The sequence below is a fragment of the Mauremys reevesii genome, linkage group 2 (assembly GCF_016161935.1).
Source record: "Mauremys reevesii isolate NIE-2019 linkage group 2, ASM1616193v1, whole genome shotgun sequence".
NCBI classification, from domain to species: Eukaryota; Metazoa; Chordata; order Testudines; family Geoemydidae; genus Mauremys; species Mauremys reevesii.
The window spans coordinates 117,824,184-117,846,578 of record NC_052624.1 but is presented as its reverse complement, the minus strand read 5'-3'; the positions used below and the strand labels follow the sequence as shown (position 1 = coordinate 117,846,578).

The following is a 22,395-nucleotide window of genomic DNA, read 5'->3' as shown; positions in this document are numbered from 1 at the left end:
CAGCAGGTCACTGACTGGATTCAACCGATTCACCAGGTCCAAGAAGTGGTAAGAGGCTCCCTTGAGGAAGCAAAGAAAGCCTACAGTAATATCAGACTGTCAATGGCCAACTTTTTCAGTATGCCAAGGGGCGCAACTTTCCACAGAACAACTCTGCACGGACAGGGCATCCTGCAAACTGGACCACAGTTCCTCAGGCCATACCAAATCAGGTAACAAATCAGCTACCTTCAAACTCTGCCTGTCTAGATCCCTCGAGTTACACCCTGTCTTCCACATGTCGCTCCTGAAACCCTACATGGAGATCCATTCTCCACTAAACCCAACCTTCTCCCGCACCGGTACATGTCCTGGACTACAAAGAGTATGTAGTCCATGAAGTGCTGGACTCCAAGATAAATTGGGGCACACTATGGTATCTCATCGACTGGAAAGACTATGGCCCTAAAGAATGGTCCTGGGAACCACCTGACCACGTCTATGCACCTGACCTTTCATAAAAACACCCTGGTCCAACAATGCCATATGGGCACCCCTGAAGGGGGTGCGATGTAAGGTTCTGCAGGAATAGGACTGGAACCCAGGTCTGCAGGACGGCCAATGCCTCCATGCTGTTACCCGGTGTTAGGATATAGATATTCAGGCCTGTCTGCAAAGGCCTATACTTTAAGAATTTAGGTGTATTCTTATTACTAAGGTAGTTATAGAGGTATAAAAGAAAGAATCAAAACCACTGTCTGTCTGTGTAAGGGCCTTTTCTTACTGTGACAGTCTGAGCCCTGTTCTTAGGCTAAGGCATTCAGCTAAGCAGCAGAGGCAGCCATAAACTGGGAAGTGAAAGGTCACATCCTCACATTTCAAACTAGTTACATTAAAATAAGGTGCTATGGGGCTGTTAGGAATACAATCCTGTCCTGATATGCCTATCACCTCCAGAGAAAGGGAAGAGCCTAGACGATGTAAAAGGAAACTTAGTTTGACAGCATCCTGTCTGGCAAAAACTCACTTATCAATAGCTGGGATGTAAAATCCTCATTTGTGTATTGTTTTATTACTGTAGTCTCCACTTCCCTATTGTTTGTCTGTATAATCTCTGTCTGGTTCTGTGATTGTTTCTGTCTGCTGTATAATTAATTTTGTTGGTTGTAAACCAATTAAGGCGGTGGGATATAATTGGTTAAATAATTATGTTACAATATGTTAGGATTGGTTAGTTAAATTTCAGTAAAATGATTGGTTAAGGTACAGCTAAGCAGAACTCAAGTTTACTATCCAGTCTGCAGTCAATCAGGAAGTAAGGGGGGGAATGGGAACACGGAATGGGGGTGGGGGAATTGGAATCATGTTTTGCTAAGGGAGTGGAGGGAAAAATGGGAACAGGGACATAGGCAAGGCTCTGTGGTGTCAGAGCTGGGAAGGGGGACACAGAGAGGAAACTGGAATCATGTTTGTTGGAACTTCACCCGAATAAACATCAAATTGTTTGCACCTTTGGACTTAGGGTATTGTTGCTCTCTGTTCATGCCAGAAGGACCAGGGAAGTAAGCGGGTAAAAAAATAAGCCCCCTAACACCCGGCACCTATGGTAGGGTGCCACACATTACCACACAAATCCTGTGGGGATAAATACCACAGGAATTACCACCTTGGAAGGCCAGGCTGACAGTTCCCCTCATGGCTAGACCATGCATTGTATTTCAGCCCCAGGAGGAGTTCCAGGAAGCGTCTGTGCAACAAAACGGATCCCTGTCAGCCGTAGCATAGACCTGCATCTCGGCTTGCTCCAACTCCTGACTCCCAACTCTGGCTCTGATCCCTGCCTCTGAGGCTGACCCCTGGCTTGTCTCCTGACTTCAGTTATGACCCTTGGCTTGACTCCTGTCTCCAACCACTAAGCCTGATTCCTGGTTCTACTTGCTAGGCCAGACCACCCATGTCCTGCTCATAACATATTCTACCCCCAGTATCACTGGGCATACAACTGTGCACGGGGAAAAACCTACTCCACGGACACTAGGCTCCATTCAGCCTCCTCCCTCCCCCAATTCATATGATCTTGGGATAGACAAACTCATGAAAGGACCCACCAAGAGACTCAGCCAGCAGAGGGAGAGCCAAGCAGCTGCAGCAGGGACCATCAGACACTGATGATGATGTCAGTGCTGTTCCCTACACCTGCTTTCTACAATTTTTATTCTGGACACTCTCTCCTTTGCATTAATTTGGCAGTTTAATTCAATTCCCTCCCGCCCTCTTCATCTCACTGCACCCGCACCCCACACTCATATAGCCCTGCTCTTGTCCCACTTCTCCCTTACGCTATCCCCTTGCCCTCCTCATCTTCCTTTCTGATTGCCTTACCCCACTCCCTGCAACGTCCCTTATCCCTTCCTACAGCTGTTTAGCTAATCTACTCCCAACAAAACCCACCCCCCAAAAATTCATGAACTCACATGATATTTGCAGACCATCATACTGTTCACTGTTTGTGTTATATCTCTGCCACACATTCTTTTTCTGTCTTGTCTACTTAGACTGTAAACGTTGAGGCCAAGACTGTCTCAGACTCTGTATACAGTGCCTAGCACGATGAGACTTGTAGAAGCTACTATAACACAAATATCAGATAATAGTTAGTAATAATAATAGAACTTGACACAAAGTATCGGGTGAAGTTCTATGGCCTGTGTTAGGCAGGAGGTTAAATGATTTAAATGGTCATTTTGGTCTTAAAAAAAAAAAAAAGAAAGAAAAAATCTATGACATTTATACAATTGCTTCAGGGTGCTGCAGGTATGGTTCCTCCCTTCCAAAGGAGCTTAACTCCATCCTATCATTGATGGGGGCTGGGGTGCTTATATCTTGACCTAACTTTATGAATCTATAACTGACTTCTGCCTCACAATGCAACTAAATTGACATATAATATATGCTCTATCAAGACTGTTTTGGAAGCACTACAACAAAGCAACTTTGTTCTAACTACTAACCTCCAAATTAAATCTATTCAGACGTGAAGCTTGGGATGGTTTCTTGTCAATTTAGATATGATTATTCATATACTGTGTGTGCCAAAAATTAGCTAAATGAAAACACTGTTTTTCAAGGCACATTAACCACTGTTTTTAAAAATGTGTCATTTCTCCTGGACTAAGCGTTCAGGATATGTAGATGTACTTACCATCACTGCCAGGCAAGAAGGATAAGCAGACATCCATAACAAATCCATTTCCAAATTCCAGGGTCTGAAGGCAGTTAGCTGAAAATTGAGAGTAAAGAATGCTGCACTCACTCTACCAAATTAACGCTGTAGGGGGAGGGGACAGCACACTTATGTTTTGGGTGCTTAACACTTTCCATTACAAAAAAAAAAATCATGCACCCCACTGAGAACCTGTTACCTCCATTGGTCAGAGAAAACATTTGATTTTGGCAGGGGACCTCCATGGAATTAGGGAGGTGCCTTTTGCTGGCTCCAGTAAAATCCATTGAAATCTGAGTTATAAGCTATTAAAAGTTATTTCCCAGAGCATCTTATATTGTACAGTTTAATTTTGGCAGCATGACAATAGCACTGCATGTTCTAAATCCCTCTCTGGATGGGCCCCATCACTGCAGCATGCATTCACTGCACTGGGGCAGAAACTCAGCCTGTCCTCTACCAGAGCAGCTGCAGCGGCAGGAGGGAGAGAGAGTTGAGCCACACTTTTCCCCAACCACCCTACAGACCCAGCAGTGGCCCAAATGGCTCAGCACCCTAAACTAAAGGCAACACCTAAGGGAAGAGCTCCCCCATATCTCAGGGGCAGGATTAGGAAGAGATGCTCAGCCCAGCTGCTGCTAGAGTATGGCAATGTGGGGGAAGAGACATGTAGAGAATTAGAATGTTTGCGCAGGAAGATGGGGGATTTGTTTTCTGGGGTGGGTAGTTCTGCTTAGGCAGTTCCCTGCTCGTTTGATCTAGGAAAGAAGTTATTTCTCTGACGTGGTCAGGTTAAAGGGAGATCTCTTTGGATGATAAATAGTGGTGTAGGTTGCCTGGGGCGGATGTACACGGGGTGTGGAGGAGGTGACTAGTTTGAGAGAACTAGAAACAACTACCAAATAACCATCAAGTTTTGTACCTCAACATTTTGCTTGTATGTTGTCTATTATTATTTGATCAGCCAATTAAGACTAAGTTCTTAGGGCAGAGACTGACTTTTTGTTCAGTATGCACACAGTGCTTAGCACAATGGGGCCCTGATCTCCGATTGGGACCGCTAAGGTCTACATAATAAAACAAAACCCCACAACTGGGAACCAGGAAATTACAAGTTCTAGACTCACTCTTCTACCAATTGGTGCTAACAATTCTGTACCCTTCACAATCATTATTATTAAGCAAGGTGTCACTGAAAGGTTACATACGCTGGGAATAGAACATAGATCTCTAATATGGAAAACCAAAATATCACACATTTAGCTACATTAGTCTGCTACGCTGTCTGTAAAATCGGGCTACTCATCCTAAGGTAAGCAACCCATCATTCCCAATGCAGAGGAGAGGACAACCAACCAATCAAGCAGATCGATGCAGACCTTGTCTTCGAGCTGGCCCAGAACGCTACCTTCCTCCTTCTGAAGGCTCAGGAGGACAGAACAAACACCTAGCTTTCCCTGTACCTCCCGGTCCTTCTCTGCTCTGTCCAAGGAGATCCTGCACCTCAGGCCTTCTGGTCCATGCGGCCCCAGTGTGGAGAAGCAGAAAGGTGCTTCCTGCTCCACTTGGGCATTGCCTAGGTACAAGATATTCCCTGTTTGGAAGAAGCAGTTCCTGAAGAGATGGCTCCTAGAATCCCTGGTTAAAAGGAGCCCAGGAATCTCTGGGTTTTTTATTTGTTTCTTTGTTTTGAGGAGATGGGGGGTTGCTTGTTTTGTTTCAAGTCGAAAATTGCTTTTACCTCATTTTTCTTTTGAGGCTTGAAAAGAATCCTCAAAGCCCTGCCAGAAGCAGAGACCCTCAGTCTGCCTCCTGCATGGACTCTGTAGTGGGGCGGCTCCCCCACTCCAGCAGAAAAAGGGTTAAAGTCAGCCCTGGAAGAAGGTTGTGGCTGAGAGCTGCTAAGCTGGGCTGATTGGGGAAGTTGCCACAGCTGGGCCACGCCCCAATCAGCCCACAGCTGGCCTGTATAAAAAGACTGTGAGCCAGATGCCCAAGAGAAGGCCCTCTCCAGGCTGGGAGAGAGCAGGGCCTGGCTGCCTGCAGAAAGGGCACTGGAAGTGAAACAGGGCTGGGGAGAGCCAGAGGAGCAGGGGAGCTCCAGGCTGGCAACTCCTCAGACTGCAGGGCCTGGTCCAAGGCCCCTGGAGGTACTGGGTTGCAGGGAAAGGCAGCAGCGGCACAGGAGCCAGCAAACAGAGCTGTAAACAGGGGAGTTTCAGTGGGAGTTTGCAGAGGAGACTAAGAGAGCTAGGCAGAGGAATAGACAGGCCAGTGAAGGGAGTGGGTGGTGTTCTGCCGGTGTCCTGGTGCCTGTTGGGGGTTTGTTTTGCTGTAGGTGGTGGTTTGCTTTGATTTGTGTTTCCTGGACTAACAGGGTTTAGGTGGGAAGGCTATGACCGATACAGAGGCAGCAGTGGAAATCACAATGAGGATGACTGGATGTGGAAGCTGCGGCATGTATGCGATCCTGGAGGGGGTACCAGAAAAGAGTTTCATCTGCATGAAGTACCACCTGATAGAGCTAATGGAAGAAAAGATCCGAGGATTAGAGATGCAGGTGGAAACTCTGGTTGAGTTTAGAACGGGTTTCGAGCAAATGATGGAGCAGAGACATGAGGAGGCTGAAGAGAAAAGCTCAGACTTGCAGATGGAAGCAGGACCAAAGAATTCTGAGGGGAGACTGCTGGGTGAGGAAAGTGGATGGTGAAAGCATGTGACTAAGAGAACCAGGCAGAGGAAAAGACGGGCCAGTGAAGGAGAAATAGAGCTCAGGAACAGGTTTACAGAGTTAGAAAATGAAGAAGGGGCACAGCAGGTGGTCGCTGAAGGTGAGAGGGCAAGGAATAGAAGAGCAGCTATGGGAAGAGGGGAAGAGTTAATGGAGACAACAACATCAAACATGAGCCCCAGGAGGATATGGGATGGGTTGTGGAGGACTGCAAGGGACAATAGAAATCAAGAGGACTTGCAGCCAGAGGGAACAGGGGATAGACCAGAGAATCGCACCGTCACCAGGAAAAGCCAGGTCTATGTGATTGGGGACTCCTTACTGAGAAGGAAAGACAGGCCTGTAACCAGAGCTGATCCAGAGAACAGAAGGGTGTGCTGTCTGCCGGGTGCTAATATACGGGATGTGGACCTGAGGCTGAAAAGGATCCTAACGGGAAGGAGAAAGAATCCGCTGATTGTCCTTCATGTGGGAACAAATGATACGGCTAGATTCTCACTGGAACGTATCAAGGGAGACTATGCCAGACTGGGGAAGATGCTTAAGGAAATCGAGGCTCAGGTGATCTTCAGTGGGATTCTCCCTGTTCCTAGAGAAGGGCAACAAAAGTGTGACAAGATTATGGCGATCAACAGATGGCTCAGGCAGTGGTGCTATAAGGAGGGCTTTGGGATGTATGGCCGCTGGGAAGCTTTCATGAACAGAGGAATGTTCTCTTGGGATGGACTTCACCTGAGTAGAGAGGGAAATAGACTTCTAGGATGGAGGCAGGCACAACTGATTAAGAGAGCTTTAAACTAGGAATTTGGGGGAGATGGTTGGGAGATGTCCAGGTAATCTCCACGCCAGAATTTAACATTGAGAGGGAAGAAAGGATACAGTCGTGGGTAGGAGAATGGACATAAGGAGGAAGGGTAGTGTAGATACCGGTCTAATAGGTGATACTGGCAGTAGAAAGTCTGGGCCTAATCGGGTAAAGAATGTGAGTGAAGCCAAACAGCAAAAATTAAGATGTTTGTACACCAATTTGAGGAGCCTAGGTAACAAAACGGAGGAACCAGAGTTACTGGTGCAGGAAGGGAAACCAGATATTATAGGGATAACAGAAACATGGTGGAATAGTAGTCATGACTGGAGTACAGGTATTGAAGGCTATGGGCCCTTTAGGAAAGACAGAAATAAAGGCAAAGGTGGTGGAGTAGCATTGTATGTCAATGATGAGGTAGACTGTAAAGAAATAAGAAGTGATGGAATGGATAAGGCAGAGTCTATCTGGGTAAAAAAATTGGGGAAGAAAGCTACTAGAGCCTCCCCTGAGACAGTGCTTGGGGTGTGCTACAGACCGCCGGGATCTGATTTGGATATGGATAGAGACCTCTTTAGTGTTTACTTCATTAAAAACATTAATGGGAATTGTGTGATCACGGGAGACTTTAATTTCCCAGATATAGACTGGAGGACAAGTGTTAGTAATAATAATAGGGCTCAGATCTTTCTGGATGCAATAGCTGATGGATTCCTTCACCAAGTAGTTGAAGAACCAACAAGAGGGGATGCCATTTTACATTTGGTTTTGGTGAGTAATGAGGCCCTCATAGAAGAAATGGTTGTAGGGGACAACCTTGGTTCGAGTGATCATGAGCTAATTCAGTTCAAACTAGATGGAAGGATAAACAAAAATACATCTGGGACTAGGGTTTCTGATTTCAAAAGGGCTAACTTTAAAGAATTAAGGAAATTAGTTAGGGAAGAGGATTGAACTGAAGAACTTGTGGATCTAACGGTGGAGGAGGCCTGGAATTACTTCAAGTCAAAGTTGCAGAAACTATCAGAAGTGGGCATCCCAAGAAAGGGGAAAAAATTCATAGGCAGGAGTTGTAGACCAAGATGGATGAGCAAGCATCTCAGAGAGGTGATTAAGAAAAAGCAGAAAGCCTACAAGGAGTGGAAGATGGGAGTGATCAGCAAGGAAAGCTACCTTATTGAGGTCAGAACATGTAGGGATCAAGTGAGAAAGGCCAAAAGCCATGTAGAGTTGGATCTTGCAAAGGGAATTAAAACCAATAGTAAAAGGTTCTATAGCCATATAAATAAGAAGAAAACAAAGAAAGAAGTGGGATCGCTAAACACTGAGGATGGAATGGAGGTTAAGGATAATCTAGGCATGACCCAATATCTAAACAATTACGTTGCCTCAGTCTTTAATGAGGAGCTTAGGGATAATGGTAGGATGACAAATGGGAATGAGGATATGGAGGTAGATATTACCACATCCGAGGTAGAAGACAAACTTGAACAGCTTAATGGGACTAAATCTGGGGGCCCAGATAATCTTCATCCAAGAATATTAAAGGAACTGGCACATGAAATTGCAAGCCCATTAGCAAGAATTTTTAATGAATCAGTAAACTCAAGGGTTGTACTGTACAACTGGAGAATTGCTAACACAGTTCCTATTTTTAAGAAAGGGGAAAAAAGTGATCCGAGTAACTATAGGCCTGTTAGTTTAACATCTGTAGTATGCAAGGTCTTGGAAAACATTTTGAAGGAGAAAGTAGTTAAGGACATTGAGGTCAATGGTAATTGGGACAAAATACAACATGGTTTTACAAAAGGTAGATTGTGCCAAACCAATCTGACCTTCTTTGAGAAGGTAATAGATTTTTTAGACAAAGGAAATGCAGCGGATCTAATTTACCTCGATTTCAGTAAAGCATTTGATACGGTTCCACATGGGGAATTATTAGTTATATTGGAAAAGATGGGGATCAATATGAAAACTGAAAGGTGGATAAGGAACTGGTTAAAGGGGAGAATACAACGTGTCGTACTGAAAGGTGAACTGTCAGGCTGGAAGGAGGTTACTGGTGGAGTTCCTCAGGGATCAGTTTTAGGACCAATCTTATTTAACCTTTTTATTACTGACCTTGGCACAAAAAATGGGAATATGCTAATAAAGTTTGCGGATGACACAAAGCTGGAAGGTATTGCTAGCACAGAAAAGGACCGGGATATCATACAAGAATATCTGGATGACCTTGTAAACTGGAGTAATAGTAATAGGATGAAATTTAATAGTGAAAAGTGCAAGGTCTTGCATTTAGGGATTAACAACAAGAATTTTGGTTATAAACTGGGGACACATCAAATGGAAGTAACAGAGGAGGAGAAGGACCTCGGAGTATTGGTTGATCACAGGATGACTAGGAGCCGCCAATGTGATATGGACATTAAAAAAGCTAATGCGGTTTTGGGATGCATCAGGCAAGGTATTTCCAGTAAAGATAAGGAAATGTTAGTACCATTATGCAAGGCACTGGTGAGACCTCATCTGGAATACTGTGTGGGGGAAAAGACATATCTGGCTTCAAGACTAAGCTTGATAAATTTATGGAGGGGATGGTATGATGGGATTGCCTAATTTTGGCAATTAATTCATCTTTGATTATTAGCAGGTAAATATGCCCAATGTCTGTGATGGGATGTTATATGCGGTGGGATCTGAGTTACTACAGAGAACTCTTTCCTGGGTGCTGGCTGGTGAGTCTTGCCCACATGCTCAGGATTTAACTGATCACCATATTTGGTGTCGGGAAGGAATTTTCCTCCAGGCAAGATTGGCAGAGACCCTGGAGGTTTTTCGCCTTCCTCTGCAGCGTGGGGCACGGGTCACTTGCTGGAGGATTCTCTGCACCTTGAGGTCTTTAAACCATGATTTGAGGATTTCAGTAACTCAGACATAGGTTAGGGGTTTGTTACAGGAGTGGGTGGGTGAGATTCTGTGGCCTGCATTGTGCAGGAGGTCAGACTAGATTATCATAATGGTCCCTTCTGACCTAGAGTCTGAGTCTATGAGGTCAAAACCTCCCTTGCCTATGACTGTCTTATACAGACTGCAGTCAGCCCCGGTGAAAGGGGGCTAGATGGTGACTGGCAGTAGCCCATAGGCTGAGGCAAGGTGGGGCTAGAGGGCGGGGGTTCCCCAGGGAGGGGAGACACATATCTGTGGGGTATTGCTTGGAGAGGCAGCACCTCAGGTAAAAGGGCACCAGAGTCTGGGAGAGACACAGGGGCCAGTGGACAGCCGGACACCGGCCTGCAGAGGGCACTCTGCGCTGGAAAGACCTAATTCCCTGAGACAACCAGCAGGAGGTGCTGCAGGGGTGAGTTCCGCACATTTACAGGCTCAAAGGCAAAGAACACTGGAGAACTCCAAAAAAGGTGCAGTCCTAGCCCCTGCATGCTGCCAAAATTATTAGTGTGCCATCATACTCCAAGGAAAAGGGGATGCCAAACACTTCACACTGCCAGATATGAGAGAGGTATTTTTTCTAACTGCCATCCTTGCAAATTCAGCCTGGACCCAGGGTGGGTTCTATTTTATATCAATGCCAATGGTTCTGCAGGGCAAATAAGATCTTCAGTTACACCAGTGCATTCCCCTGGCTTTCAATGAATTTTCAGAGCAGTCATTCTGTCAGACCTCTTAAGAAACAGAATCCAGCTTACACCCTGTCTTTAGCAGAGATTCTTATGAGACTTTAGTGTACTAGAGGTACTTTAACAAGTGTACATTCATCCATTTTTAGAGTTGGTCTTTAAGCCATCCTGTTGTGTCTACAGTATTAACAGTAAGGAAAGTTACCTTCTGAACCTCGTTTGGACCAGATTCTAACAGTAGAGTCAGAAGCGGCAGAAGCTATTAGTAGATTTAATTCTGTTTTTGACTCATCTGTCTGGTACACAGCATCCACAGCACAAACAGCTTCTGTATGGCCTTCAAGATGAATGCATTTCACAAGCTGAACATGACAGAAAGTTACATAAGATTAAACAAAGAATAAAGATAGAACACTTAACAGAAAACATGAAACTTTCAGGCATGTAGACATTTAAATTCTTGGAAATGTTTAGAAGAGAGCTGTAACGGTTAAATATGAAAACTAACAACTTATGTGGGCTAGCTTGCCGAGGTAAGTACATTCAGCCTTGAAAAAAATGACGAAGAGGTAACTTGATTACAGTATATGTTCATGTATTTCTTAAAAGGAGAACCTTGCCAGATTACAGATGTCATAATTAAGGCTACAATTTAGTCATGGGTATTTTTAGTAAAAGGCATGGACAGGTCACGGGCAATAAACAAAAATTCATGGCCCACGACCTGTCCATGACTTGTACTAAAAATACCTGTGACTAAATCTTCGGTGACAGGGGGAATCTGGGGTCACCTACACTGGCCCCTGAGAAGTGAGAGAGATCACAGAAAGTCACGGAATCTGTGACTTCCATGACCTCTGTGACAGGCACGGAGCCCTGGTCATAACAAGGTCATTAGAAAAAACTATTTAATGATAAGTTCTACAGTTTCTTTTCCAAAAGGCTCATAAGAATGTGGAGTATATTACTGAAGAAGACTTGGAACAATTAGTATAGCTGAAGGCAGATCTACACTACCGCTTAAATCAATCTAATTTACGTCACTCAAGGGTGTGAAAAAGCTCCCCCCACACACACACACACCCCCAAGCAATGCAAGTTTCACACTGTCCCCACTGGCGCTATGTTGGCGGGAGACACTCTCCCAACAACATAGCTTCTGCTTCTCGCTGAGGTGGAGTAATTATGCCGACTGGAGAGCACTCTCCCGTAGGCATAGAGCATCTTCACCAGCTGCACTGATGTAACACTGCAGTGTAGATTTGTCCTGAGTGTGTATTTAGTGTCCAACAACTTCTTAATACAGGATTGCTGCAATTTTCTGCAAATCAAACGGTTTCCCCCAAAAAAACATTTTTTAAGCCATGAAGAATTTATTAAATTAAACACAAAACATACTGTGATTGATACATTTCATAATCATGATACCCACAGACTGAAAAGAAAAGCTTGAAATCCTGTAACTAGTTAGGCCTAGCATTTGTTTTCCACCCACAGAAACATCTGGCACCTTATCTTAATCTAGCCTATTACACAGTTTCATGAAAACCAATTCAAATATATTAAAAGTGCTTGATTGACAGTGATCTGGCTAAACATAGTGTGGGTCTTTTGAAAATTGACTAAGTTCTGAATTCAATTATTACACCTTCTATAACCTAGTCCCATGGTTTCCCACCACTGTGGTGCAAACAACTCTGACAACCTCCTTGACACACGGGCTTTGGGATAGAAATCTCTAAGTGCTAGAAGATCAAGAACACACTCTGGCTTAAGGTCCATCAGTCACATTTCAGCCTCTTCTTCATGTACTGAGCTCAACCATTTACATTTGTATTTGTGATCAGTCATGTTATTTAAGTAAGAGAAAGGTTCTATAGCATCTCCATCTTTTTGGATTATTATTATTACCGTACTTTATCCTTCTATGGTTCTAGTTTCAGGTTTTGGTTAATTAGCTAAATTGAGACTTCCACTGAGTATGGAAAAGTCTACAGTTTGTCAGCCTGCAATCTGTCAAACTCCTTCAAAATCTTCCTTCAATTGCTTTTGTAAATTTAGTGCGCCTCTGTATTCTCTTGTGCAAAATACATGCTACATTTTGATCACAGCCCTTCTCATATTGGGTGCAAATGTCTTTTTTCAAATCCTCTTTTTTCAACCAAGTGGGAGACTGATTCTGACTAAAATAGAATTTTTGAATTTCCATAATGCACATCAGGACTGTGTTAGGTATAACTTCTTATTCAAGAAGGTTTAAACCCTTGCAGCCTTCAAACCATCTTTTCCACACTCCTCACAATTTGTCTATTCTTCTGGTAATAAAGGTCCCTATACATAAATGCTGTATTCCAGTTGTGGATTCACCAGATCCAACAAGAGAAGACTGAAGAGAGATACAGGAATGCTGTGCCAGACACACAGAACTATAGAAAAATGGGTCTCACACTAAGAGTGATGAGATTATGGGAAAGAAGTATACTACATGATGTTAGAAAATGAAGCTTGGAGCAGCGAGAGCTAAAAGGCTTTGAAACAAGCTATGTAGAGTCTATGGATTTTTTGTAAATGAATCACTAAAAGAATTGTAGCAGAAATATTTAGAAATAGGATTAAATGTAATCATGTGACAGAGGATAGCAACATTATGCTGATGCAAAAGTTCAGAGAGAGAGTTGGAAGAGGCATAAGAGTTGCAATAATCTAGGTGAGATAAAAAGGCATGATAAAGAGTTCAGAAATGCAGACAGAAGTAATTTAATTCACTAAATACTTGATGGGTACTACGCTTGAAAATTAAAATTGATGAAGTGATAGTTCAAAAAGACAATAGGAACATTTCTGCTTACCTGCTTATTCTGTGTTTCCCATACAATGAGCTGTTTATCAGATCCTCCAGAAATTAATTCCGTCTCAGCAGCTAAAAAAATATTTTTTAAATTATGTGAACACCTACTTTTAATTGCTACTATAAAATAAGAGTTATTTCAGTCACAGAACAAACAAAGCTACTCAATGTGTATTACAGAAAATTAAATTTCCCTAAAAACATAAGAGGTGTGATAGCTAAGAATGCTAAGTGCTGTTCAAGACTAGACAGACCACTGAATATATTTGGGGAAAAAAAAACCCCACAAACATTAACGCTTGTGAAGTTTTATATGAATACGGTCAAGGGCATGCCACCTCAGCAGTTCGGGCAGTCCTTGGACCAGCCACAGTAGCCACTGCTGGGGCAGTCTCAGGCCACCGCCTTCCCTCTGCCCCCTCCCCCCAAGCAGCAGACGTTTGGGTCGGGGGCTAAGGGCTGGGGTACGGGAGGGGGTGAGGGCTCTGGGTACCGCTTACCTTGGGGGGAGCTCCCCAAAAGCAGCGACATCCTTCAGCTCCTAGCGGGAGGTGCGGCCAGGGGGCTCTGTGCACTGTCTTTGCCTACAGGCACTGCCAACCAGCCAATGGAAGCTGTGAAGCCAGCACTCAGGGAGGGGAGGCAGCGCTTAGAGCTGCGTGGCCGTGCCTCCATCTCCACCTAGGAGCTGAGGGATGTTGCCGCTTCCAAAGAACACCCCCTCCCGCCAGCATCAGCAGGGTCCCAGGCCGTGCACCACCGCCTGCCCCCCCCCAGCACCCTCCTGGGTCACCCCCCCCCCCCCAAGCACCTGCGGTACCCCCAGGCTGCCCCCCTCCCCAAGATTTAGTCAGGGGTATATAGTACAAGTCCTGGACAGGTCACAGTCCGTGAATTTTTGTTTACTGCCCATGATCTGTTCATTACTTTTCCTAAAAATACCCGTGACTAACATGTAGCCTTACTAATGACCTCTCGATCTGGGTCAGTTCCTCAGATTTATCACCTAAAAAGAATGACCCAGGTGTGGGAATTTCCCTCGCATCTTCTACAGTGAAAACTGATGCAAAGAATTCATTTAGCTTCTCCACAGTAGCCTTATCTTCCTTGAGTGCTCGTTTAGCACCTCGATCATCCAATGGCCCTACTGATTCTTTGACAGGCTTTCTGCAAGACAATAATACACAGAACTCCAAACTCCAAGAACAGTCTAGAAGCAGGGCCATGTAATGCATTACATTTTCAAAATATTTGTCGAGTCTGCTTCAACAAATTTACAGTTTGCCAATGTTTTATAAGAAAAAAATAAACAACAAAAGTATTCAGAGAAGAAATCAAATGCACTCTCATCACTCTACCCCGGGGCATGGAACACAGAGTATGATTAAATATCCACTGAACTCAGTGGGCAGACTCCCTTTGATTTTAGTGGGTACTGGATGAGGCCCCTGAAGCATTGTGAATTTTATTTATTTTTAAAGATGACTAACTTCACATTTACCAGTGAAGAACTCCTTAAATATTGTTTCCTACTTTGTTTTTTTAATTCCATTTTAAATAAGTTTTATAATCATCATTTTTTCTGCTTCTCTGCTGTTGCATATAATGGTCTTCTCAGCAACGGGGAGTAACTTGTCACAAAAATAACACCAAAAATGCCCTCTTAAAGGGCCTGAGGAAAAGCACTGAAATTCCCTCCCCTCACAGGAATGCATACCTCACAGGTCAAAACAAGAAGAACAACTGACCATTTAAAAAAAAAAAAAATCAATGAAACTGACAATGCACAAAGTATTGTCAAATCCTAAAAGTAAACAGAATGAAAATTAGAAAAATTACTGTAATCTTTCAATTGTAATCTTAGTGATTACTTCTATATATAATATTTTCTAATAAATATTATTTTCAAGTTGTCTGTACCCCTTGAAGATGCTGCAGCACTCTCTACCACCACTTGGATTCAAGTTCCTCCCTACTGAAAAAGCATGGGATCAGAGGAAGAACTGTCCTAAAATACATACTTCACTCTCCTATTTGAAGAGCTTCAGTCACAGGTACCAACCACCAATTATGTACTGTGAAGAACAGAAACATTTCCACACAGCAGTTTAGCTGTTTTCCTTCACAGACAACTGGGAAGCAACTGCCGAGCAAGGAGTAGATGAAAAATAATCTCCTTTAATATGCTCTGTTATCAGCTCAAAATAAAGTCACATTTCTCTCTGAAACTTTCTACCTGCAGTCCTTACCAGTCACACTTAAAGGTCCAGATCAGATCACCACCCTGAGATTCACATAGGGATCCTCCATGCACAGATCTCTCAGTATGTGGAATGGAGCTCAGCTGCCTCAGTGACACCATGGTGTCACTCTTCCCCCGACCCCCTCAACCCCAGTGCACACATCTCAGACTCTTCAGAGGACTTTCTGGCTGGTCCACAGGCTGCACAAGGAGTTGAGGGGTGGAGTTGAGGCAGATTGGAGCACCAGGGGGCTGGCTGGTGTAGGATACACTGTTCCCCTTCTAGCCCAGCACAATATACACAAGAGTTATTCATAGCTCTTGGGGTCTTAATTTTGAGTATCCTCCAAGTATCTTAGCAGCTACTAGGGTCCACCAGATTTCTGGATGACTTTTTCTCTCCGCAGGAAAAAAAAAAAAAAAACCTTGCCCAAGTAAGATGAGGTAAAGAATATCTGTGAGGAGATTTCCTAATCATAAGTCCCCCCTCTGCAGGTTTTATCAAAGCCTCTATCCCAAGATGATTATAACGGATTATTAGCGAAAAAAATCATTATTTCTAGTTTTATGTTCTGCATCAGTGTTTTCTGTAAAGTCCTTTTCACTGTCTCCCTCTATTGGCTTTAATTGTGCAAACACTTAACATCTGTGTAGTTTAATTAAAATTATTAGCCCCATTAAAGTCAACAGTATTATTCAAATTAATAAAGTTATGCATGAGTTTAAAAACTTGTTTTTACTGAAGAGTTAACTCAGGACTGGTCTACACTGGGAACTTATATCAGCACAGCTACATCTCTCAGTGGTGCGAAAAACGTACATCCCTGAGAAATGTAGCTATGCTGACATAACTCTCAGTGCAAACAGCACTAGCTACTGCCTCTTGGGAAGGCAGATTACCTACGCAGAGAGGCAGTAGTACCCACTGCTTTAACAAATTTAGAGTGAGTATAGCACCAGTGCACAGTCGCCATTCACACCCAAGGTAGGCTAACCCAGGTGCCAATAACCCAAGTTAACTCTGAAGTGAAGCCATACCTCAAGTATTTGCAAAATTAGGACCATGCTCAGTTTCTCATTTGCATGGGTCTTTCGCCAAGCAACAGGAGAGAGCAGCATTTTTGTAAAATAGCAAAGCATGATTAAAAATCAAATCAAAACTCACAAGTGGATTTGGAGTCAGTTAACACACAAACAACTACTTAATTCAAATTTTTAAATTGACGAGATTGCAAGTTGACAGCATCCTGGATTCAACAGTTCTCAGATGAGCACATGAAAACTAAGCATCCTGTTCCAGCATAGAACAAAAGTGGTATTTGTAAACACAGCTTGCTTAGTACTTACAACCATCTTGCTTGTGAATCCACTGCACACAATTAACTCTACCAGTGTGACCATTCAGTGTAGCAACTACTCTTCTTTTCTGAGAAAAGAAAGAAAACATTTAGTCGCCCAACTGTTTTTGAGGAAATTTATGTTTTATAAAAACAAGGGGAGGTGAGCCACACTGCCAAAGCTTTAAGAAGGGACATTTATCTAGCAACTTCCTGATGTGCTGGAGAGCTTGCTCAAGAAGGGACAAGTTATAGAAAAAAAGATCAAACACCTTCTTGACATTAGTGTTCTAATGGCAGGCGGGTCCTTCAACCACTCAGGGCAATCACATAGCTGGCAGCCTGGGCACCAGAAGCAAAGTGGAGAAAAGGGAGCTGGAGGGAGACACACAGACCCCCAAGCCAGAGGGAGGCTGAGTGAGGACAAACAGCTCTCTGTTTTAATTTGCTACTTATGGTGTATCACACAAACTGAGCATACTTAGTAACATCTGCTGAAGCCACAGTCCTTCAGCCTGCCTTTACTTGGCATCAGATTCTGTGGACTGCTTTTTACAGAAGTTAAAAAGGGGCAAAAGGGGCAAAATGAAGGAGGAGGGTGGCCAGGGGGTGAGCACGAGACGGAAATTGACTGGCCAGGGGGTTCAAGCACATGGAGGCAGGGTTAGGATAGGGGCTTAAGGACAAAACCAGGGATGGGGGATAGGAACTGGGGTTAAGCCCAGGGATGAAGCGCTGCCAGAGAGTGGCAGAGGGCAAAACCCTAGCACAGGCAGGGACAGAGAGGGTAACGGTTACGCCAGTGGACTGAAACACCACTGTTTGCAAAAATAGGGTGCGGGGGCAAAGGGGCTTTTTAATTTGGTCAGAGGGGCTTTTTCATTTCCCCTCCCACAGGACAGTGCCTCTCAGCATAGGCTTCCCGCTGGGTTATTAAAGGCACAGGCATCCCAATGCCTAGTCACCGCAGCTCCTCTCTGTCTGATGTAACTTACTGAGGTGCTGCAGGAGACTTGATTCAGTGAAATATTTTATGTACACCCCTTCACAAAGAATCCCTTATCAGTTTATATGAGTGCATAAAGTATCTTAGCAGTTCACAAACTTATTTGCTGCTGTGATTCCCTGAATTACTCTTAGCACTTCATCATTTACCTGTGTTATTGTGCAGATGTGTCACTGTGCTATTTAATTTATATTTTAATAACAAATATTCATTAAAAATATGTGTAAGTACTTACTAATAGTTTTAGCAAGGACATCTGTGTTTCTAGTATTGTAATTGCTATATTGTGTGAGCACAGTAAATGAAGCTGCAAAATAAACGTTTAAAAGCCCTCACTCAATTAAGAAGTAATTGATACATATGTACCCCAAGCAGGATTCTTTGGAAGCTGAAGACGTTATGCTTCCATCCCATACCCCTGTCAAGTTTTAGCAAATTAGGAGAAGTCAGGAAATAAGAACAACTTTACATATCAGTAACTGATACTGATTACAGAGTAGCAGCCGTGTTAGTCTGTATCCGCAAAAAGAACAGGAGTACTTGTGGCACCTTAGAGACTAACAAATTTATTTCAGCATGAGCTTTCGGATGCATCCGAAGAAGTGAGCTGTAGCTCACGAAAGCTCATGCTGAAATAAATTTGTTAGTCTCTAAGGTGCCACAAGTACTCCTGTTCTTTTTGCTGATACTGACTACAATTTGCTATGGCTGTTACAGTAGCAAAGCAGGTCAGATAGCAGTTTAATATCAGTAACTGCTACATGTAGCAAATTTAAGACCGAGAGTTTTCACACTACACTGGCTACTCTCACGGGGGCAGACACTGGGGGCAGCGCCAGGTGGCCCCACCCCTGGGGGCCAGGCCCATCCACACACACAGAGCTGGCCTGGTTAAAATGTGGGTTTCCATGCCGGGTAAATGCTGCCAGCCTGGCGTGAGTGCATGAACTCGGTTCCCCATGGCGCACGCAGTTGAGGAGGCTTGCGGCCAGCACATTAAGCAGAAGGGCTAGCGGGAACTGATAACCAAGTCGTTGTGGGGCGCGGCTGCAATGAAAACAAAGTGGGTAGGCCCAACACAGTGCGTGCAGACTGCTAGAGGTTGAGCAGACTGGGGTCTCGCCCGCTGGCGTGTGAGGCAGTTGCGGGGCTGAGGCGTGCGCAGTGGAACTCCCGAGGCCAGCAGGCCCAGCAGCGGTGCTAACTGGGGGATAAATGAGGTAGCTGTCCTGCCCCCAGGAGTGAAAGTAACTTAAAGGAGTGGTACTCAAAACCAGTCCGCCGCTTGTTCAGGGAAAGCCCCCGGCAGGCTGGGCCTGTTTGTTTACCTGCTGCATCCGTGGGTTCCATTGATCACAGCTCCCACTGGCCCCAGTTCGCTGCTCCAGATCAATAGGGGCTGTGGGAAGGGCGGCCAGCACATCCCTCTGCCCACGCCACTTCCAGTAGCTACCACTGGCCTGGAGCGGCAAACTGCAACCAGTGGGAGCCACCATCGGCTGAACCTGCAGACGTGACAGGTAATCAAGCCAGCCCAGCCCACCAGGGGCTTTCCTTGAACCAACAGGGTATCAGCTTTGAGAACCACTGTCTTAAAGGACTTATCAGTACACTGGAGTCCTGAGCGGAGCGGGTGGGGGAGGGGGAGAGCCTCAGCCAGAAGGGGGCAGGGCTGTTAAATCCCCAGGCCCTTTAACTCACCACCGGAGCTACCAGCTGCGGAGGTGGCCGGAGCCCCGGCTTAGATGTAAAAGGTCCCAGGACTCTGGCCACTGCTGGGAGCCCCAAGCCCTTTAAATTGCCAGCTGAGCCCCAGCGCTGCTACCCCAGGGCTCCGGCAGCAGGCCCCAGCGATGATGTAAGGGGACCCCAGGCTCCAGCTGCTGCGGAGCCCCGGGCCCTTTAAATCGCCGCCGCTACCCCGGGGCTCCGGCAGTGGGGCTCTGGCGGCAAGTTAAAGGGCCCGGGGGGTCCGGTCCCTGCCGGGAGCCCCAGCCCGGGGAAGCCCCCTAGGGTCAACTGTCACCTCGGCCCGCCCCTCACCTCGGGCTCGTAGAGCGCCACGGAGCGGCAGGTGCCGAAGGCCAGGAGCCCGCCCCGCCCCCACGCCACGGCCCCGCCGCCGGCCCGGTTCGCGCAACAGGCAACGTGACAAACTGTCAGGGGCGCCGCCATTTCCCTCGCGCGCCGCCCCTTTGACCCCGCGCGAGGCGGCTACGGCGTCCGCGAGGCGCCAGCGCGAGAGGGCGGGGCTGTGAACTGCAGCCGGGCTGCGCAGTCCCTCAGCCTCACTCTCACCCACTAGTCTGGCCGGCCCTACGCGCACGCGCAGCGCCAGCCGCTCCAGCCCCCCGGAGGCCTGGGGCCCCACATTCCCGCGCGGGGGGGCTGCGCAAGGGGCGGCCCGACGCCCGCCCTGACTGAAACCGGCCCCGTTTGCCTCACGCATGCGCGCAGCGTGGCGCTGGCCTGTGCGGTTGAGCCCCGGGCTGGGTCCGTGTCTAGGCGGCGGCTGAAGAGCCGCTCGCTCCGCCCCTGTTGCTGAGCTCGCGTCGTGCCCCGCTGGCGGGTGCGGCCCCGGCCGGTGGGTGTGAGGGCGCGGGGCGGTCCCGGGGCGTCGCGAGGTGAAGGGCGCAGGGGCGCGCGCCCCGCTCTGTTAACTGCCCAGCCCGGCTTGGCCCGCCGGCTCTGTTAGGGAAGCGCTGCCTGGGCTGCCTGCCGCCGATTTCCTTAGCTGTGCATTGAGCATGCAAAGGGAACAGTCCCGGGAACATTGCCAGAGTTTTCTCGTAGTGGAAGTGTCGGTGGAATAGAAAAATATTTATGAATAAAAATGGAGTGACAGATCTGCTTCGTGTTACCAGAGATGTTTACTCGGTGTTGTAGGTTTGTTTTGTACACCTTGTACATGTGTACTTTTAACTATACGCACACAAGACATGTTAAAAGCTGTTACGGTTGCATAGTCAAGTACTCGGAAATTAGAAAATGTCAGAATTAATGTTGCTGCTGCATTCTTAATTCTGCCCTTTTGTGCAGATGCACTGTGATACAATCTTTAATTAAATTACATTTTTATGCTTGGGACCTATGCCTCATTCAGTGCACAGGATAAAAGGTGCTTGGTGAACGAAGCTATTCAGTATTTTTATTAATCATCATTCAGTGTGTGGCTCCTATGCCTAATTTGCTGTACACAAACCAAACCCAGACCAGAATCATTCATTTTCTTTTCTAGGTTATCTATCACCATAGTGCTCGAGTGCCTCACAAAAATAAATGAATGTCTTCACAATACCCATGTGAAGGGTGGGTGGTATTACTATGCCCATTTTATAGATAGGGAACTGAAGAACAGAGCAATTAAGGCCCAAATTCACCTATGTCCATTAATTGTGAGTGCTTCACTGCCTAGGTACCCAACTTAAAAATCTAGGATGTCATTTTTCAGAGTTGCTGAGCACCCACAGCTCCTGGTGATATCAAGTACAGTTGTAAGTGCTCAACGCTTCTGAAAATTAGATTCTAGCGGTAGGAAACCTGTTGGTTTCAATAGGATCCTCAATACAAGACAAAAAGGAGTTACCTGGCATTCTTCAAGATGTGTTGCTCAGGTGTATTCCACAGTAGGTGTGCGTGCTCATCACATGCACTGGTGCCGGAAGTTTTTCCCTTAACAGTACCCGTAGGGGGGAGCACCGCTGCAACCCCTGGAGTGGCGCCTCTATATTGTGCTATAAGGGGAGCTGCGCACTCCCCCCACCCTCGGTTCCTTCTTGCCAGACAACTCGGACAGAGGGGAAGGAGGGCGGGATGTGGAATACACCTGAGCAACACATCTCGAAGAACGCCAGTTACAGAACAGGTAACTGTCCTTTCTTCTTCAAGTGATTGCTCATGTGTATTCCACAGTAGGTGACTCCAAGCTATGTCTGATGGAGGTGAGTAGGAGTTTCCGGGATGCAGTACCGCCCTACCAAACCCAGCGTAATCCCGTGCTTGGGAGACGATCGCATAATGCGAAGAAAAGGTGTGGACAGAGGACCACGTGACAGCTCTGCATATGTCCTGGATAGGGACGTGAGCTACATAGGCAGCCGACGAGGCCTGAGCGCTCGTAGAATGCGCCTTAACAATAGGCGGCGAGGGAACCCCTGCCAGGTCATAACATGTGCATATGCACAAGGTGATACAGCATGAAAGGCACTGGGTGGAAATTGATTGTCCCCTCATCCGTTCGACCGATACAACAAACAGCTGTGAGGATTTTTGGAACGGCCTGGTTCGGTCTAGATAAAAAGCCAACGCCCTACGCACATCTAGCGTATGTAGGTGGCGCTCCTCGTTGGAGGAGTGGGGCTTAGGACAGAGTACGGGTAGGAAAACGTCCTGATCCATATGGGAGGCGGAGACCTTCATGAGAAAAGCGGGGTGTGGGCGAAGCTGGACCTTATCCTTGTGGAAGACCATATACAGGGATTCCAGGGTCAAGGCCCTAAGCTTCGAGACACGTCGGGCTGACATAATAGCCACAAGGAATGCTACCTTCCTTGACAGGTGAGACCAGGAACATCTGTCCAAGGGAGGAC

General features: G+C 46.0%; 1 protein-coding gene across 5 annotated transcripts in view; it reads right to left on the bottom strand.

The window, feature by feature from the left end:
* The window catches only part of ELP2 (elongator acetyltransferase complex subunit 2), a 100,824-nt gene extending 80,371 nt beyond the window's left edge, over positions 1 to 20,453 (bottom strand). Inside the window, exons 1-5 of one of the 5 annotated variants that reach the window (XM_039524785.1) lie at positions 20,276 to 20,453; positions 16,811 to 16,889; positions 13,223 to 13,293; positions 10,579 to 10,735; positions 3,182 to 3,259 (exon numbers count right to left, since the gene is read on the bottom strand). In XM_039524785.1, coding sequence (XP_039380719.1) covers positions 3,182 to 3,218 — 37 coding nt within the window. In that variant the 5' untranslated portion in view covers positions 3,219 to 3,259; positions 10,579 to 10,735; positions 13,223 to 13,293; positions 16,811 to 16,889; positions 20,276 to 20,453. Of the gene's footprint in view, positions 1 to 3,181; positions 3,260 to 10,578; positions 10,736 to 13,222; positions 13,294 to 14,227; positions 14,383 to 16,810; positions 16,890 to 19,134; positions 19,177 to 19,507; positions 19,621 to 19,849; positions 20,004 to 20,275 lie in introns of those variants that run through there. The other 4 variants (XM_039524783.1, XM_039524786.1, XM_039524784.1 and 1 more) reach the window with 4 other exon arrangements.
* Positions 20,454 to 22,395: the final 1,942 nt, after the last annotated feature.